The following is a 12,840-nucleotide window of genomic DNA, read 5'->3' on the forward strand; positions in this document are numbered from 1 at the left end:
AATGGAATATTTGCTCAAGAGTATAATTAATTGGCTCCTGGTGACCTGGATGGAATTATGTGACCCTTCCTTAACCCATAGGAAGTCCCACCCAGTTGACTACTTCAAAATGGTGAAAGTCCTCAATGGCGCTGCCCATGCTAAAACAGGCTTAGAGTTTTCTATCTCTATGGACTTGAACTAACAAAACTGTCATTTATCATGACAGTAATTACTGTACTAGCACATTAAACACCGTAACCAGAGAGCATACTGATAGTCTTGCATGCTAGGTTTCAAATCAAATCATATTTATTTTTCGAAAGTCCTTTTTACATCAGCAATTGTCACAATATGCTCTACAGATACCCAGAAAGAGCCAGCAAGGTTTCGAGGCTGTTGTATGAAACTAGCAAATGGAACAGACAAACAAATAGGAGACCGTCACCAGGGTCGGTGATGGGAAAAGTACCCAACTGTCCTACTTGAGTAAAAGTCTTAATACTTAAGTATCAAAAGTAAATATAATTGATAAAATATATCAAAGGTAAAAGTATAAATAATTTCAAATTCCTAATATTAAGGAAACCTGACGTCACGATTTTATAGTTTTTTAAATTGACGGATAGCCAGGGGCACACTCCAACACTCAGACATCATTTTCAAACGAAGCCTTTGTGTTTAGTGAGTCTGCCAGATCAGACGCTGTAGGGATGTTCTCTTGATAAGTGAGTCAATTGGACCATTTTCTTGTTCTGCTAAACATTCAAAATGTAACGAGTACTTTTGGGTGCCAGGGAAAATGTATGGAGGAATGTAGTGGAGTTAAAAGTACAGTATTTTCTTAAGGAATGTAATGAGGTAAAAGTAAATGTTGTCAAAAATATAAATAGTGATGGAAAGTACAGATACACCAAAAAAACGACTTAAGTAGTACTTAAAAGTATTTTTACTTAAGTACTTTACACCACTGCCAGGCTGGCTTCCCATTTTGACTGATGGGAAAGTATTGAGTGAAAGGTGAGTGAGAGTCAGACAGACATTCAGGAAGGTTTAGATATTTGACCTGCGGCAGGTAAGAAACACCAGGTGATCACGTTCTTATTGGCAGGGTAAGCATCCAGACAGATTGACACATAACGGACACACACACACAGATGCGCGCACACACACGCATTCACGCACACACACACTTTGCCGCAGACCCACAACACACATTCACACAATGCCACACACTCCAAGATATAAAATTGGTATGTAGACGTGTGTATTCATTCAAACAACAACAGAATACATATTAAAACGAGTCTTCTCTTCCTTGTATCTCAGACTCAGAGTCTCCCTCAGAATGGATCATCATGTGTGAACCAGCCCCACTCCCAACACCAACCACAGTCCCATGGTGGTATGAGGGGTCTAAGCTGCAGCATGGCTGGACAGCAAGCACTGCCCTCTGCCCAGTCCAACTCAGTCATCACCCAGGCCCACTCCATGCTCACACACTCAGGGTAAGCACACAAAGACAAAGATTCAGACACACACACACAATTACACACCAAACACACACATCTTGTCAACATGTTACTATCCTCTACCTCTACCTTTCACCCCTCTCTCTCACCTTTCTCTCTCCATCCCTCCCTGTACCTCTCACCCCTCCCCCTCTGCTGTCCTAACCATAGCTCATTCTGTCTGTAGCAGGCTGTCATTCCCCAGACAGTCTAATTTATTAGGCCTTAATGAATTAGAGAGAGCGAGAGAGAGGGGGGATGGGGGAGAGTGAAAACAATTGGAGAGAGAGAGAGAGAGAGAGAGAGAGAGAGAGAGAGAGAGAGAGAGAGAGAGAGAGAGAGAGAAAGAGAGAGAGAGAGAGAGAGAGAGAGAGAGATGGGCTACTGGCTATTAAAATACACCATTGGTCCCATTCAACCTCCATCCCTCTTTCTTTCATTCTCTTTCCCTTTGAATCTCTTTCTTTCTCTCCATCTCTCCCCATATTTCCCCTCACCCTCCATCTCTCCCCATATTTCCCCTCACCCTCCATCTCTCCCCATATTTCCCCTCACCCTCCATCTCTCCCCATATTTCCCCTCACCCTCCATCTCTCCCCATATTTCCCCTCACCCTCCATCTCTCCCCATATTTCCCCTCACCCTCCATCTCTCCCCATATTTCCCCTCACCCGCCATCTCTCCCTCGGCCGTTGACACAAACCAGTCATCTGGTTCCAAGCTCTAGTCCCGGCCCCAACCCCGACCAACCCCAGCCCCTGCTTCAGTCCCGGGACCAACCCCGACCAACACCAGACCCTGTTTCAGTCCCGGCCCCAACCCCGACCAACATCAGACCCTGTTTCAGTCCCGGCCCCAACCCCGACCAACACCAGACCCTGTTTCAGTCCCGGCCCCAACCCCGACCAACATCAGCCCCTGTTTCAGTCCCGGCCCCAACCCCGACCAACACCAGCCCCTGTTTCAGTCCCGGCCCCAACCCCGACCAACACCAGCCCCTGTTTCAGTCCCGGCCCCAACCCCGACCAACCCCAGCCCCTGCTTCAGCCCGGGCCCCGGGCAGTGTGGTGGTGTGGGTTACATGGCTGTGGTTATCACACTACAGCGCATGGAGATTAGGCATGGCTCTGTCTTTCCTCTCAACTCCAGACATCTGGCCCTGCTTTGTGAAACCTGTCACACACACAGCTACTAACTAGAGCTAGGTAGCTACATGTATCTCTGGTGTGTGAGGGAGCGAGTTGAGCTATCTAGTCAGTCCATGTGCTGGAAAGATGGTGTGTTATGGATACCTTCTAACATACCTTTATGAGCCCTTACATTCTCTCTCTGGCCAATCGGTGACGTTCATTGAATCATTCAGAATAAATGTTTCAGAACTTCAAGACACTGCTGCTAGAGGTCTATTCTCAGTCCCTAATGGCACCCTATTCCCTTTAAACAGGGCCCATAGAGCTCTGGTCAAAAGTAATGCACTATATAGGGAATAGGGTGCCATTTGGGACACAAACCTAGAGTTTCAGAAGTAACAGACGTTCTATGAGCCCTTCAGAAGAGTTAGAGTGGGCTTAGCTACAGCAGAGCACAACACAGCATAGTACAGTTGAGTAGTACAGTCCAGTTGATTACAACATAGTACTGCCTATTAGAGTACATTGACTAAGGAAGGGAAGGGACCATATCACATGGCCAGTTAAAGTCAGACAACGTCTTGCTCTGTAGCCCAGGCCGAGCTAGCAATGAGGTGATCTGTGTTGGATTCCGGGGATCTGACTGTTTCTCCCTGTGTTTACCACTGGTTTCTACGACGACCCCATCTCCGAGTGTCTGGCTGTTGGCCCGGGCGGACTGTTATGGTTACGTTAGGAGGCGTTGTTTTGGTTCGGTTCGGTTCTTTTCTTTTTGCACGTTTATTTCGCTGCTTGCTAAAGAGTCAGTGGTGACATCACCAGGGATGACCTCAGCGCAGCGAGGGAGGACCACGCAGTCTGATTGGCTGAGGGCCAAAAGCATTACATCATCACATCGCACCCCAGCCCCTTCTGTGGCGTATGTCGCTCCCTCTGCTCAATCTATTACTTTCCCCCTCTACTTTCCATCTTTCTGTCTCTGTCTCACTCTATCACTCTATCACTTTAATTGAACCTCCTCTCTTTCTATCGCTTTATCTCACCGTACTTTCCATCTCTTTCTCAGCTACATCAAACTTTCTCCCTTTACATCTCAATCGCTTTCTTCTCTCTCGCTCAACCTCTCCACTCTCCCATGTTTCTCTCTCTTTTCTCTGTCCCTGATCTGAGACCAGTGTAGAGGCTGTTTACTGAGGTTCTCTGACGTCTGAGTATTTCTTTCTCCCACTGATCTCAGACCTGTCCCTGGGCCCCTCTCCTCCCTACTGCACCTGAGGAACAACAGACAGAGACAGCCCCTGGCCGCCTCCATGCCTGGCACCCTGCCAGACCCAGCCATGCAGGGAGCATCTGCCCAGCACATGTCTGTGAGTACATACAACGTTACTTACACTGGCCTTCTTTAAGGAGCCTATACTTGAGAAATACCTCTTGCTTGTTACATTGCTATTTCCAAGTCCCAGTATTACATTGTAATTATTTACTAATTATCCTTTGGAACTGATTGAAACTGAAATAATTTACAGGCTGTATAGATTTCAATAGATTTGACTTGTTTTCAAGGTTAAATTGTGTAGAAATAATAAGTAATTTGTTATGTTCCTCAGATGGAAAGACAGATGTCTATGGGGTCCAGTATGATGAGCATCCAAGGTCCCGCCCACAACTCTTCCTGCTCTTCACCTCAGGTACTGACCAATCAGAATACTCTTTCATGGGCCCGACCAATTAGAAGGCTCTTTCTTCTTTCACATGATGTTCATGTTTCTGCATGGTTCTCTATGATGACAGAGATTAGAGGAGCTGTTGTTTGGGCTTGTTATCCTGAACTTTTTCTTCCAATACAAAACATGGAACAGCTACTCACCTCTTATGTATGTCATGTTTTTCATGCTGCCTATGCTCTTGCACACTCTCTCACCTTTTCCTTCTCACATTTACACGCACACACACACATATGTACACACACACACACACACACTCTCTCTTCTCTCTCTCTCTCTCTCTCTCTCTCTCTCTGTGGGGCCCCATTCACCCTCTGGCTATTCTCATTCCTCCTAGGCTGGAACAGAGAGGAAACGGAGTGTAACTCTACACCTTTACATACACTATCCCCAACCAGAGGAAGTCACAGTTTACATGTTCTCCCTCTAGCCTTCTTTATCCCTGTAATTCACTCAAAAGTTATATATTTCTGATTCTCTGTTTAACTTGACCTTTTTCTCACGTATTCACCCTTTTTCGTTTTTAAAGGCTGTCTTGAAGAATTTGCTCTAAGTAAAATCCAGCACACAAAACACACACAAATCACTTCACAATCTAGAACTTTAAACAGGCACTCGACTCTCCAAGAGACTCCCCAGCCTCACACATGCACAACACACACAGGAAATGGCTGACCCTGTGCTTGGGGACTATATGGTGTCATGTTTCTGAACCAGAAAGGTCTCGGGCTAACATCTGACCCACAGCCTGGGGCTGGTTGGTCTATGTGTTCTAACACTCTCCTCCTCTGTCTGAGTAGCAGCTCTCTCTATGGACTCATATCTATACCTGTTTTGACCTGAGGACTTTGACATGGCCAACGTACAACTGTCGCTTGTCTAGGAATTTTATAATGAATTGAATGACTCGTTTCTGGACTTTGTATTGGGACAAATATATAGAAATGGTGTTTTCTAAAGTTGATGTATTTTAAACATGTTGTTGTTTAGCTTGACAAATGGCTCAGCAGATTAGAGAATGAGACTTGTGGGTTTATTAATTGTATAGCCTCTAGGTTAGCTTTACTGAAAGTAGGTCAAGTTAGCTCCTTTCTAGAATTCAATAACTCTGCAAGTTAAATAAGTTAAATAGTGAGGCCTTCAGTGAGGGAATGTATGCATCCCAAATGGCACCCTTTTCCCTATAAAGTGCACTACATAATGTATGACCAGAGTAGTGCACTATAAAGGGAATAGATTGCCATTTGGGACGTATGTGTGAAACAGTGATGGATATCTGTTTGACTCTGTCACATGAGGTAGAGTACAGTAGGGCATGCTTTCAGGGTGATCAGCCACACAGAAATATCAACCTGTTGGAGTAATGTACCAGTATAGAACTGTGACGGAATCATAGAACCAGTGTTACAGGGTTTCTATGTAGTAAACACAACTCCAGGACTCTTATACTGTTGTTCCTGAGAGAGAGAGAGTGTGTGTGTCTGTGTGTGTGTGTCTGTGTGTGTGTGTGTGCGTGCGTGCGTGCGTGTGTGTGCGTGCGTGTGTGTGCGTGCGTGCGTGTGTGAGAGAGGAAAAAGGGAGCGAGTGTGTGTGTCTGTGTGGCTGGCAAAACTGGCATAGACAGCTACATGACCTCATTGTTGGCACTCTCTAAATGTACTCCATTTTTTCATTGGTGAATGGAACAGAAAAAATAAACTACTTCTCTTAAAGAAATATTGCATAACCGAGAGCAATAGTAATGTTGGATGATGTCATTCCCCAGAAACACTCTCTGTTTCTGTCCCAAATGGCACCCTATTCCCTACATTTGACCAGAGCCCTATAGCCTGTCTATAGGTTCTGGTCAAAAGTAGCGCACTATATAGGGTGCCAATTGGGACACAAGCTTTGCCCGGCCTCTCTTGCTGAGTGTGAGAGCTCACTGCTAGAGCTGTGAACTGACTTGCCTAGATAAATAAAGGTTAAATAAAAACATTTTAAAAATGTGTTGGATTTGCCCCAAACATAACGCTTTGCATTTTGTCCAAAAAGTGTATTCCTTTGCCGTGGTTTTTTGCAGTATTACTTTAGTGCCTTGTTGCATACAAGATGCACGTTTGGGAATATTTTGATTCTGTATATTTGTATTGTTATTTTCACTGTGTCATTTAGGTAATTATTGTGGAGTCACTACAATGTCGTTGATCCATCCTCAGTTTTCTACCATCACAGACATTTAACTCTGTAGCTGTTTTAAAGTCACCATTGGCCTCATGGTAACATCCCTGAGCAGGTTCCTTCCTGTCCTTCAGCTCAGTTCAGAAGGACGACTATATCTTTGATGTGTCTGGGTGGTTAAGTACATAATCCACAACATAATTATTGACCATGCTTAAAGAGATATTCAATGTCTAATTTGTTATTGTACCCAACTACCAATCACTGCCCTTCTTTATAAGGCTTTCGAAAAGCTCCTTGGTTTTTGTAGTTGAATCTGTGCTTGAAATACAATACTTGACTGAGGGACCTTACAGATGTTGTATGGGGAACGGAGGAAGGGTCAGTCATTCAAAAATCATGTCAACCCCTATTATTTTACACACTGTGTGTCCATGTCATTTATTATGTGATTTGTTTAGCCAAATTTCAAACCTGAACTAATTTAGGGTTGCCTAAACAAAGGGGTTAAATACTTATGCAACAACAATATTTTATTTATGAATTTATTTATTTCAAAATATAAATATCTTCCACTTTGACATTACAGAGTATTTTGTAATAGATTGTTGCCAAAAAATGATAATTAAATACATTTTAATCCCACTTTGTAAAACAATAAAATGTGAAATAGCTTGCCAATGTATTAGTTATATTCTATTATAGAAGTGAAAAGGTTCATTACAATTCGCTATATATTCATTTTCAGAAATGTTTGTCAATTTGCTTTTATTGTTTAATGGAACTGTGTTTTTATCTAATCATGGAGTCATGGACTGGCTCAATGACAGACATGTATTTGTTTCAAATCTATCACTTGATGGTTTCATTTCAGAGAGACCAATGATCATGTTTTTTTTGCAAAATGCCAAATATCTGCCTCACTCTCAGGGAAAAAAGTATTACTATTATGTATTACAGTCAAATATAACAAATAACTAAAAAAAATTCTAAAGAACTGTACAAATTATACATTTGTGACAATATATATTTTTTAATTCAAAAAAATATTATCCAGTGACAGTAAGTGCATTCATCTTAAGATAGCTAGGTGAGACAACCACATATCAATCACAAATACATGATACGAACAGTCCATTCCAGCTACACAATGGATATATACAACATGCAACAATTTCAAAGATTTTACTGCGTTACAGTTCCTATAAGGAAATCAGTCAGTTGAAATACATTGGGTTTCACATAGCTGGGAATACAGATATGCATCTTTTGGTCACGGATACCATTAAAAAAAAGTAGGGCGTGGATCTGAAAACCAGTCAGTATCTGGTGTGACCACCAGATGCCTCATGCAGCTCGACATACAGTATCTCCTTCGCATAGAGTTGATCAGCCTGTTGATTGTGGCCCGTGGAAAGTTGTCCCACTCTTCTTTCAATGGCTGTGCAAAGTTGCTTGATATTGGGTAGGAACTGGAACACGCTGTTGTACCAGAGAATCCCAAACACTGGGCCATTTTCAGCTTCTAGGAATTGTGCATTATCATGCTGAAACATGAGGTGATGGATGAATGGCACAACAATGGGCCTCAGGATATAGTCACGGTATTACTGTGCATTCAAATTGCCATTGATAAAATGCATTTGTGTTCGTTGTCCGTAGCATATGCCTGCGCATAACATAAACCCACAGGCACCATGGGGCAATCTGTTCACAACATTGACATCAGCAAACTACTTGCCCACATGACGCCGTACAGGCTGACTGCCATCTGCCTGGTACAGTTGAAACCGGATTCATCCATGAAGAGCACACTTCTCCAGTGTGCCAGTGGCCACCAAAGGTGAGCATTTGCCCACTGAAGTCAGTTACGACACCAAACTGCTGTCAGGTCAAGACCCTGGTGAGGATGACGAGCACACAGATGAGCTTCCCTGAGACGGTTTCTGACCGTTTGTGCAGAAATTCTTCGGTTGTACAAACCCACAGTTTCATCAGCTGTATGGGTGGCTGTTCTCAGACGATCCCGTAGGTGAATTTTATTGGATTTATTTAACCTTTATTTACCTAGGCAAATCAGTTAAGAACAAATTCTTGTGTACAATGACGGCCTACCCCGGACGACGCTGGGCCAATTGTGCGCTGCCCTAATTGTGCGCTGCCCTATGGGACTCCAAATCACGGCTGGTTGTGATACAGCCTGGAATCAAACCCGGGTTTGTAGTGAAGCCTCTATACTGCTTGCTGGTATCCCTGCTTGCCAGCTCACTTTCCGTTGGAATCCCAGGTCCGTTGTTGCACCTGGGATTCCATCTCCGGTGTCTGGCTCACCTCTTTAACCATTAGGCTAACTGCCACCCCTGTAAGGTGATACACACAAGTGATACACTTAACTTAAGATATCAAGTGATACACTTACCTTAAGATATCAAGTGATACACTGTTAACTTAAGATATGAAGTGTCATTGATGATTGGTACTTCTTGACCTCTTAACTGTTTTCACAGCTGTAAAAGAAGAGAAAGAATAAGAAAAGCAATGACGACTTTCAGTTGTATGCCTTTGCTCAGTTCAGTGGTGATGTTTGTTGGAAATGCTTTAATGCCTTTAAACACCAAGTCTGTTTTTTGGACAAAAATAAAATCACTTGGGAGTTGGTAAGAAAGGGCCTGAAGAGATCAGTTGTAATTGTAATTTCATGGTATTATGTTTTGTTATGTTTTTATTCCTTAGAGAGCTAAAACCGTGGGTCACCTCCACCAACACCAACACACACACCCGGGAGCTGTCGCCAACGGCAACATGGGTCCCACCATGGCTAACATGATGGAGATGTCACCGCGCCAACGGCACACTCAACTGCAGCAGCAGCATCATCAGCACCTGCAGCAGGCTCCGCCCATCTCCTACCAGCAGCACTGCCACGCCCCTCCACATCACCTGGGAAATGCCCACAGCCTGGGCCACCAATCAGGGAATGTGCCGCATCATCCGGTTCACCAATCACCTCCCTCGCACCTGCAGGCCAGCCACACCCACCAGACCTCGCCTCACCTGCCCCTCCACTCCATAGCTGCTCAGGTACAGTATTACCTAGTTGTTGACATGACAACCACTCTATATCAAGCTTTGTTAGTTTAGCGTGAGGGTGGTTGCCAATTGCTGTAATCTGACATCTGTAAAATTGCCTGTCATCACCACTGTTGCATCAACATTATGGTGCTATTGCATAGACCTTTTGAATCCCAAATGAACCCGTTTCCTATGTAGGGCTTTACTCAAAAGTAAATTGGAATTAGGGTGCTATTTTGAAGGCAGCCCTTATCACAGAGGATCCAAAGTTTTCCAGGTTTAATGACCCGTGTTTGTCTGTTGTGCAGTTGTCTCCAGCAGCGCAGCAGATGCATTCATCCCAGCAGACACATTCCCTGCATGCAGGCCAGGCGACTGGAGGACGCCGCAGGAGGTCTGTGGACCAGGACCCAGACGAGCGCAGGCAGAAGTTCTTGGAACGCAACCGAGCTGCGGCCACTCGATGCAGACAGAAGAGGAAGGTCTGGGTGTCTGCTTTGGAGAAGAAAGCAGAGGAGCTGACACACAACAACATGCAGCTGCAGGTAGGTTTATACGAGGCTTGTCACCATACCAGTACAGCTAACACCATAACTGATTTTCCCTGGACAAAAGTAAAACTCAAAGCAGACTAAACTCTTTGGTCCTTTAAAAACCTATTTAATGTTAAATATTGTGTGCTATAGCACGGAAATCAAACTGTGATTCAGGGTGACAAGGCTGCTTCTTTCTAACAGTAGGACTTTTTCCCTCTGGTATCGTGACAACCCTAGACAACATGAGTTTACGCACGCATACACATACACTCACACATCGTCACACTATCACTAACCTTTCTGTCCCTCGTACCATTCCAGAACGAGGTGACAACTCTGAGGTCAGAGGTTGGCCAGCTGAAGCAGATCCTGCTGACCCATAAAGACTGTCCTGTCTCCGCCCGCCAGAGAGAATCACAGGGGTACCTCAGTGAGTAACACCCCGACCCCGCCCATCCTCAAAACACCCAGAGGTATACCCCTACCCTCTACAATACTCCTATCCCAAAACACCCAGAGGTATACCCCTACCCTCTACAATACTCCTATCCCAAAACACCCAGAGGTATACCCCTACCCTCTACAATACTCCTATCCCAAAACACCCAGAGGTATACCCCTACCCTCTACAATACTCCTATCCCAAAACACCCAGAGGTATACCCCTACCCTCTACAATACTCCTATCCCAAAACACCCAGAGGTATATCCCTACCCTCTACAATACTCCTATCCCAAAACACCCAGAGGGATATCCCTACCCTCTACAATACTCCTATCCCAAAACACCCAGAGGTATACCCCTACCCTCTACAATACTCCTATCCCAAAACACCCAGAGCTATATCCCTACCCTCTACAATACTCCTATCCCAAAACACCCAGAGGTATATCCCTACCCTCTACAATACTCCTATCCCAAAACACCCAGAGGTATATCCCTACCCTCTACAATACTCCTATCCCAAAACACCCAGAGGTATATCCCTACCCTCTACAATACTCCTATCCCAAAACACCCATAGCTATATCCCTACCCTCTACAATACTCCTATCCCAAAACACCCAGAGGTATACCCCTACCCTCTACAATACTCCTATCCCAAAACACCCAGAGGTATATCCCTACCCTCTACAATACTCCTATCCCAAAACACCCAGAGGTATACCCCTACCCTCTACAATACTCCTATCCCAAAACACCCAGAGGTATATCCCTACCCTCTACAATACTCCTATCCCAAAACACCCAGAGGTATATCCCTACCCTCTACAATACTCCTATCCCAAAACACCCAGAGGTATACCCCTACCCTCTACAATACTCCTATCCCAAAACACCCAGAGGTATATCCCTACCCTCTACAATACTCCTATCCCAAAACACCCAGAGGTATACCCCTACCCTCTACAATACTCCTATCCCAAAACACCCAGAGGTATATCCCTACCCTCTACAATACTCCTGTCCCAAAACAGATTCCTACTTCTATCCCAAAACACAGATTCCGATTCCTATCCCAAAACACAGATTCCTACTCCTATCCCAAAACACAGATTCCTATTCCTATCCCAAAACACAGACTCCTATTCCTTTCCCAAAACACAGACTCCTATTCCTATCCCAAATCACAGACTCCTATTTCTATCCCAAATCACAGACTCCTATTCCTATCTCAAAACACAGATTCCTACTCCTATCCCAAAATACAGACTCCTACTCCTAACCCAAAACACAGACTCCTATCCCAAACACAGACTCCTACTCCTATCCCAAAACCCACAAGGATACATACTGTGCCATGTGTACCATCTGCATGGTCCCATGTGAGTGTGATGGGCCTACTACACAGGACACTTTTGCAGAGTGTGAGACACTCTTGTTTTTAGTGAAACCTGGGTCTTAGCAGCGACCCACTGGTTGAATCAACGTTGTTTCCACATCATTTCAATTAAATTAAGCTGAACCTACAGGAGGTTGGTGGCACCTTATTGGGGAGGACGGGCTCGTGGTAATGGCTGGAGCAGAATCAGTGAAATGGTATCAAATACATAAAATACATGGTTTTCATGTGTTTGATGCCATTCCATTCGCTCCATTTCAGCCATTATTATGAGCCGTCCTCCCCTCAGCAGCCTCCACTGGTTGAACCAGCGTAGAATAGACGTTGAATTGTGCCCAGTGGGATGGCCCTGTGAGAGACTTGTGCTGCTCTGTGTAAAACTTTCATAAATTCAAGGTATGATTCACTCCCAAGAACACTTGATGAAGTGCCTGGCACACTGGCAAAATGTTACATGTCCAGGATAGCAGCTTAAAGCCTCAAGTTCTTGACGCCCAGTGTAGCTCCGTCAGAGGGTCTCCCCAATTCAAGAAACATCCAGAGTCAGAAATACAGGTATCAGAAACACAGGGCTACAGTCTCTAAATGGTTGGCATATGAGGTTGAAAAGGGAGATTGAAAACCCCTTTGCACCTTGATGACTGAATTGAAACATCTATGACTCCTATTCTTGTCAGAATGATAGTTGATGTAACCAGTGTGCACATTCTTGGGTGTTACAGACAGATGTACTTTATTGGTATATTTCAATTGTTGCTCTATTTGCTCCACAGTAATGCAAATGTCAAAATAAAATAGCTATTTTCCTTATATGAACTGTACATGAGTTGTCATTAATTATATAACATATGACTGCTTTATTTCTAGTGACATTTTGTTATTTT

At 44.2% G+C, this 12,840-nt stretch overlaps 1 protein-coding gene across 2 annotated transcripts in view; it reads left to right on the forward strand.

Annotated features, from left to right (window-relative positions):
* The window catches only part of LOC110496864 (cyclic AMP-responsive element-binding protein 5), a 29,235-nt gene that overhangs the window by 14,833 nt on the left and 1,562 nt on the right, over positions 1-12,840 (forward strand). Inside the window, exons 5-10 of one of the 2 annotated variants that reach the window (XM_036953328.1) lie at positions 1,309-1,487; positions 3,858-3,987; positions 4,228-4,308; positions 9,238-9,585; positions 9,885-10,121; positions 10,434-10,585. In XM_036953328.1, the coding sequence (XP_036809223.1) occupies positions 1,309-1,487; positions 3,858-3,987; positions 4,228-4,308; positions 9,238-9,585; positions 9,885-10,121; positions 10,434-10,550 (1,092 nt within the window). In that variant the 3' untranslated portion in view covers positions 10,551-10,585. The remainder of the gene's footprint in view (positions 1-1,308; positions 1,488-3,857; positions 3,988-4,227; positions 4,309-9,237; positions 9,586-9,884; positions 10,122-10,433; positions 10,586-12,840) is intronic. The other variant, XM_036953327.1, reaches the window with a different exon arrangement.

The sequence above is a fragment of the Oncorhynchus mykiss genome, chromosome 18, assembly GCF_013265735.2.
Source record: "Oncorhynchus mykiss isolate Arlee chromosome 18, USDA_OmykA_1.1, whole genome shotgun sequence".
In the NCBI taxonomy this organism is placed as follows: Eukaryota; Metazoa; Chordata; class Actinopteri; order Salmoniformes; family Salmonidae; genus Oncorhynchus; species Oncorhynchus mykiss.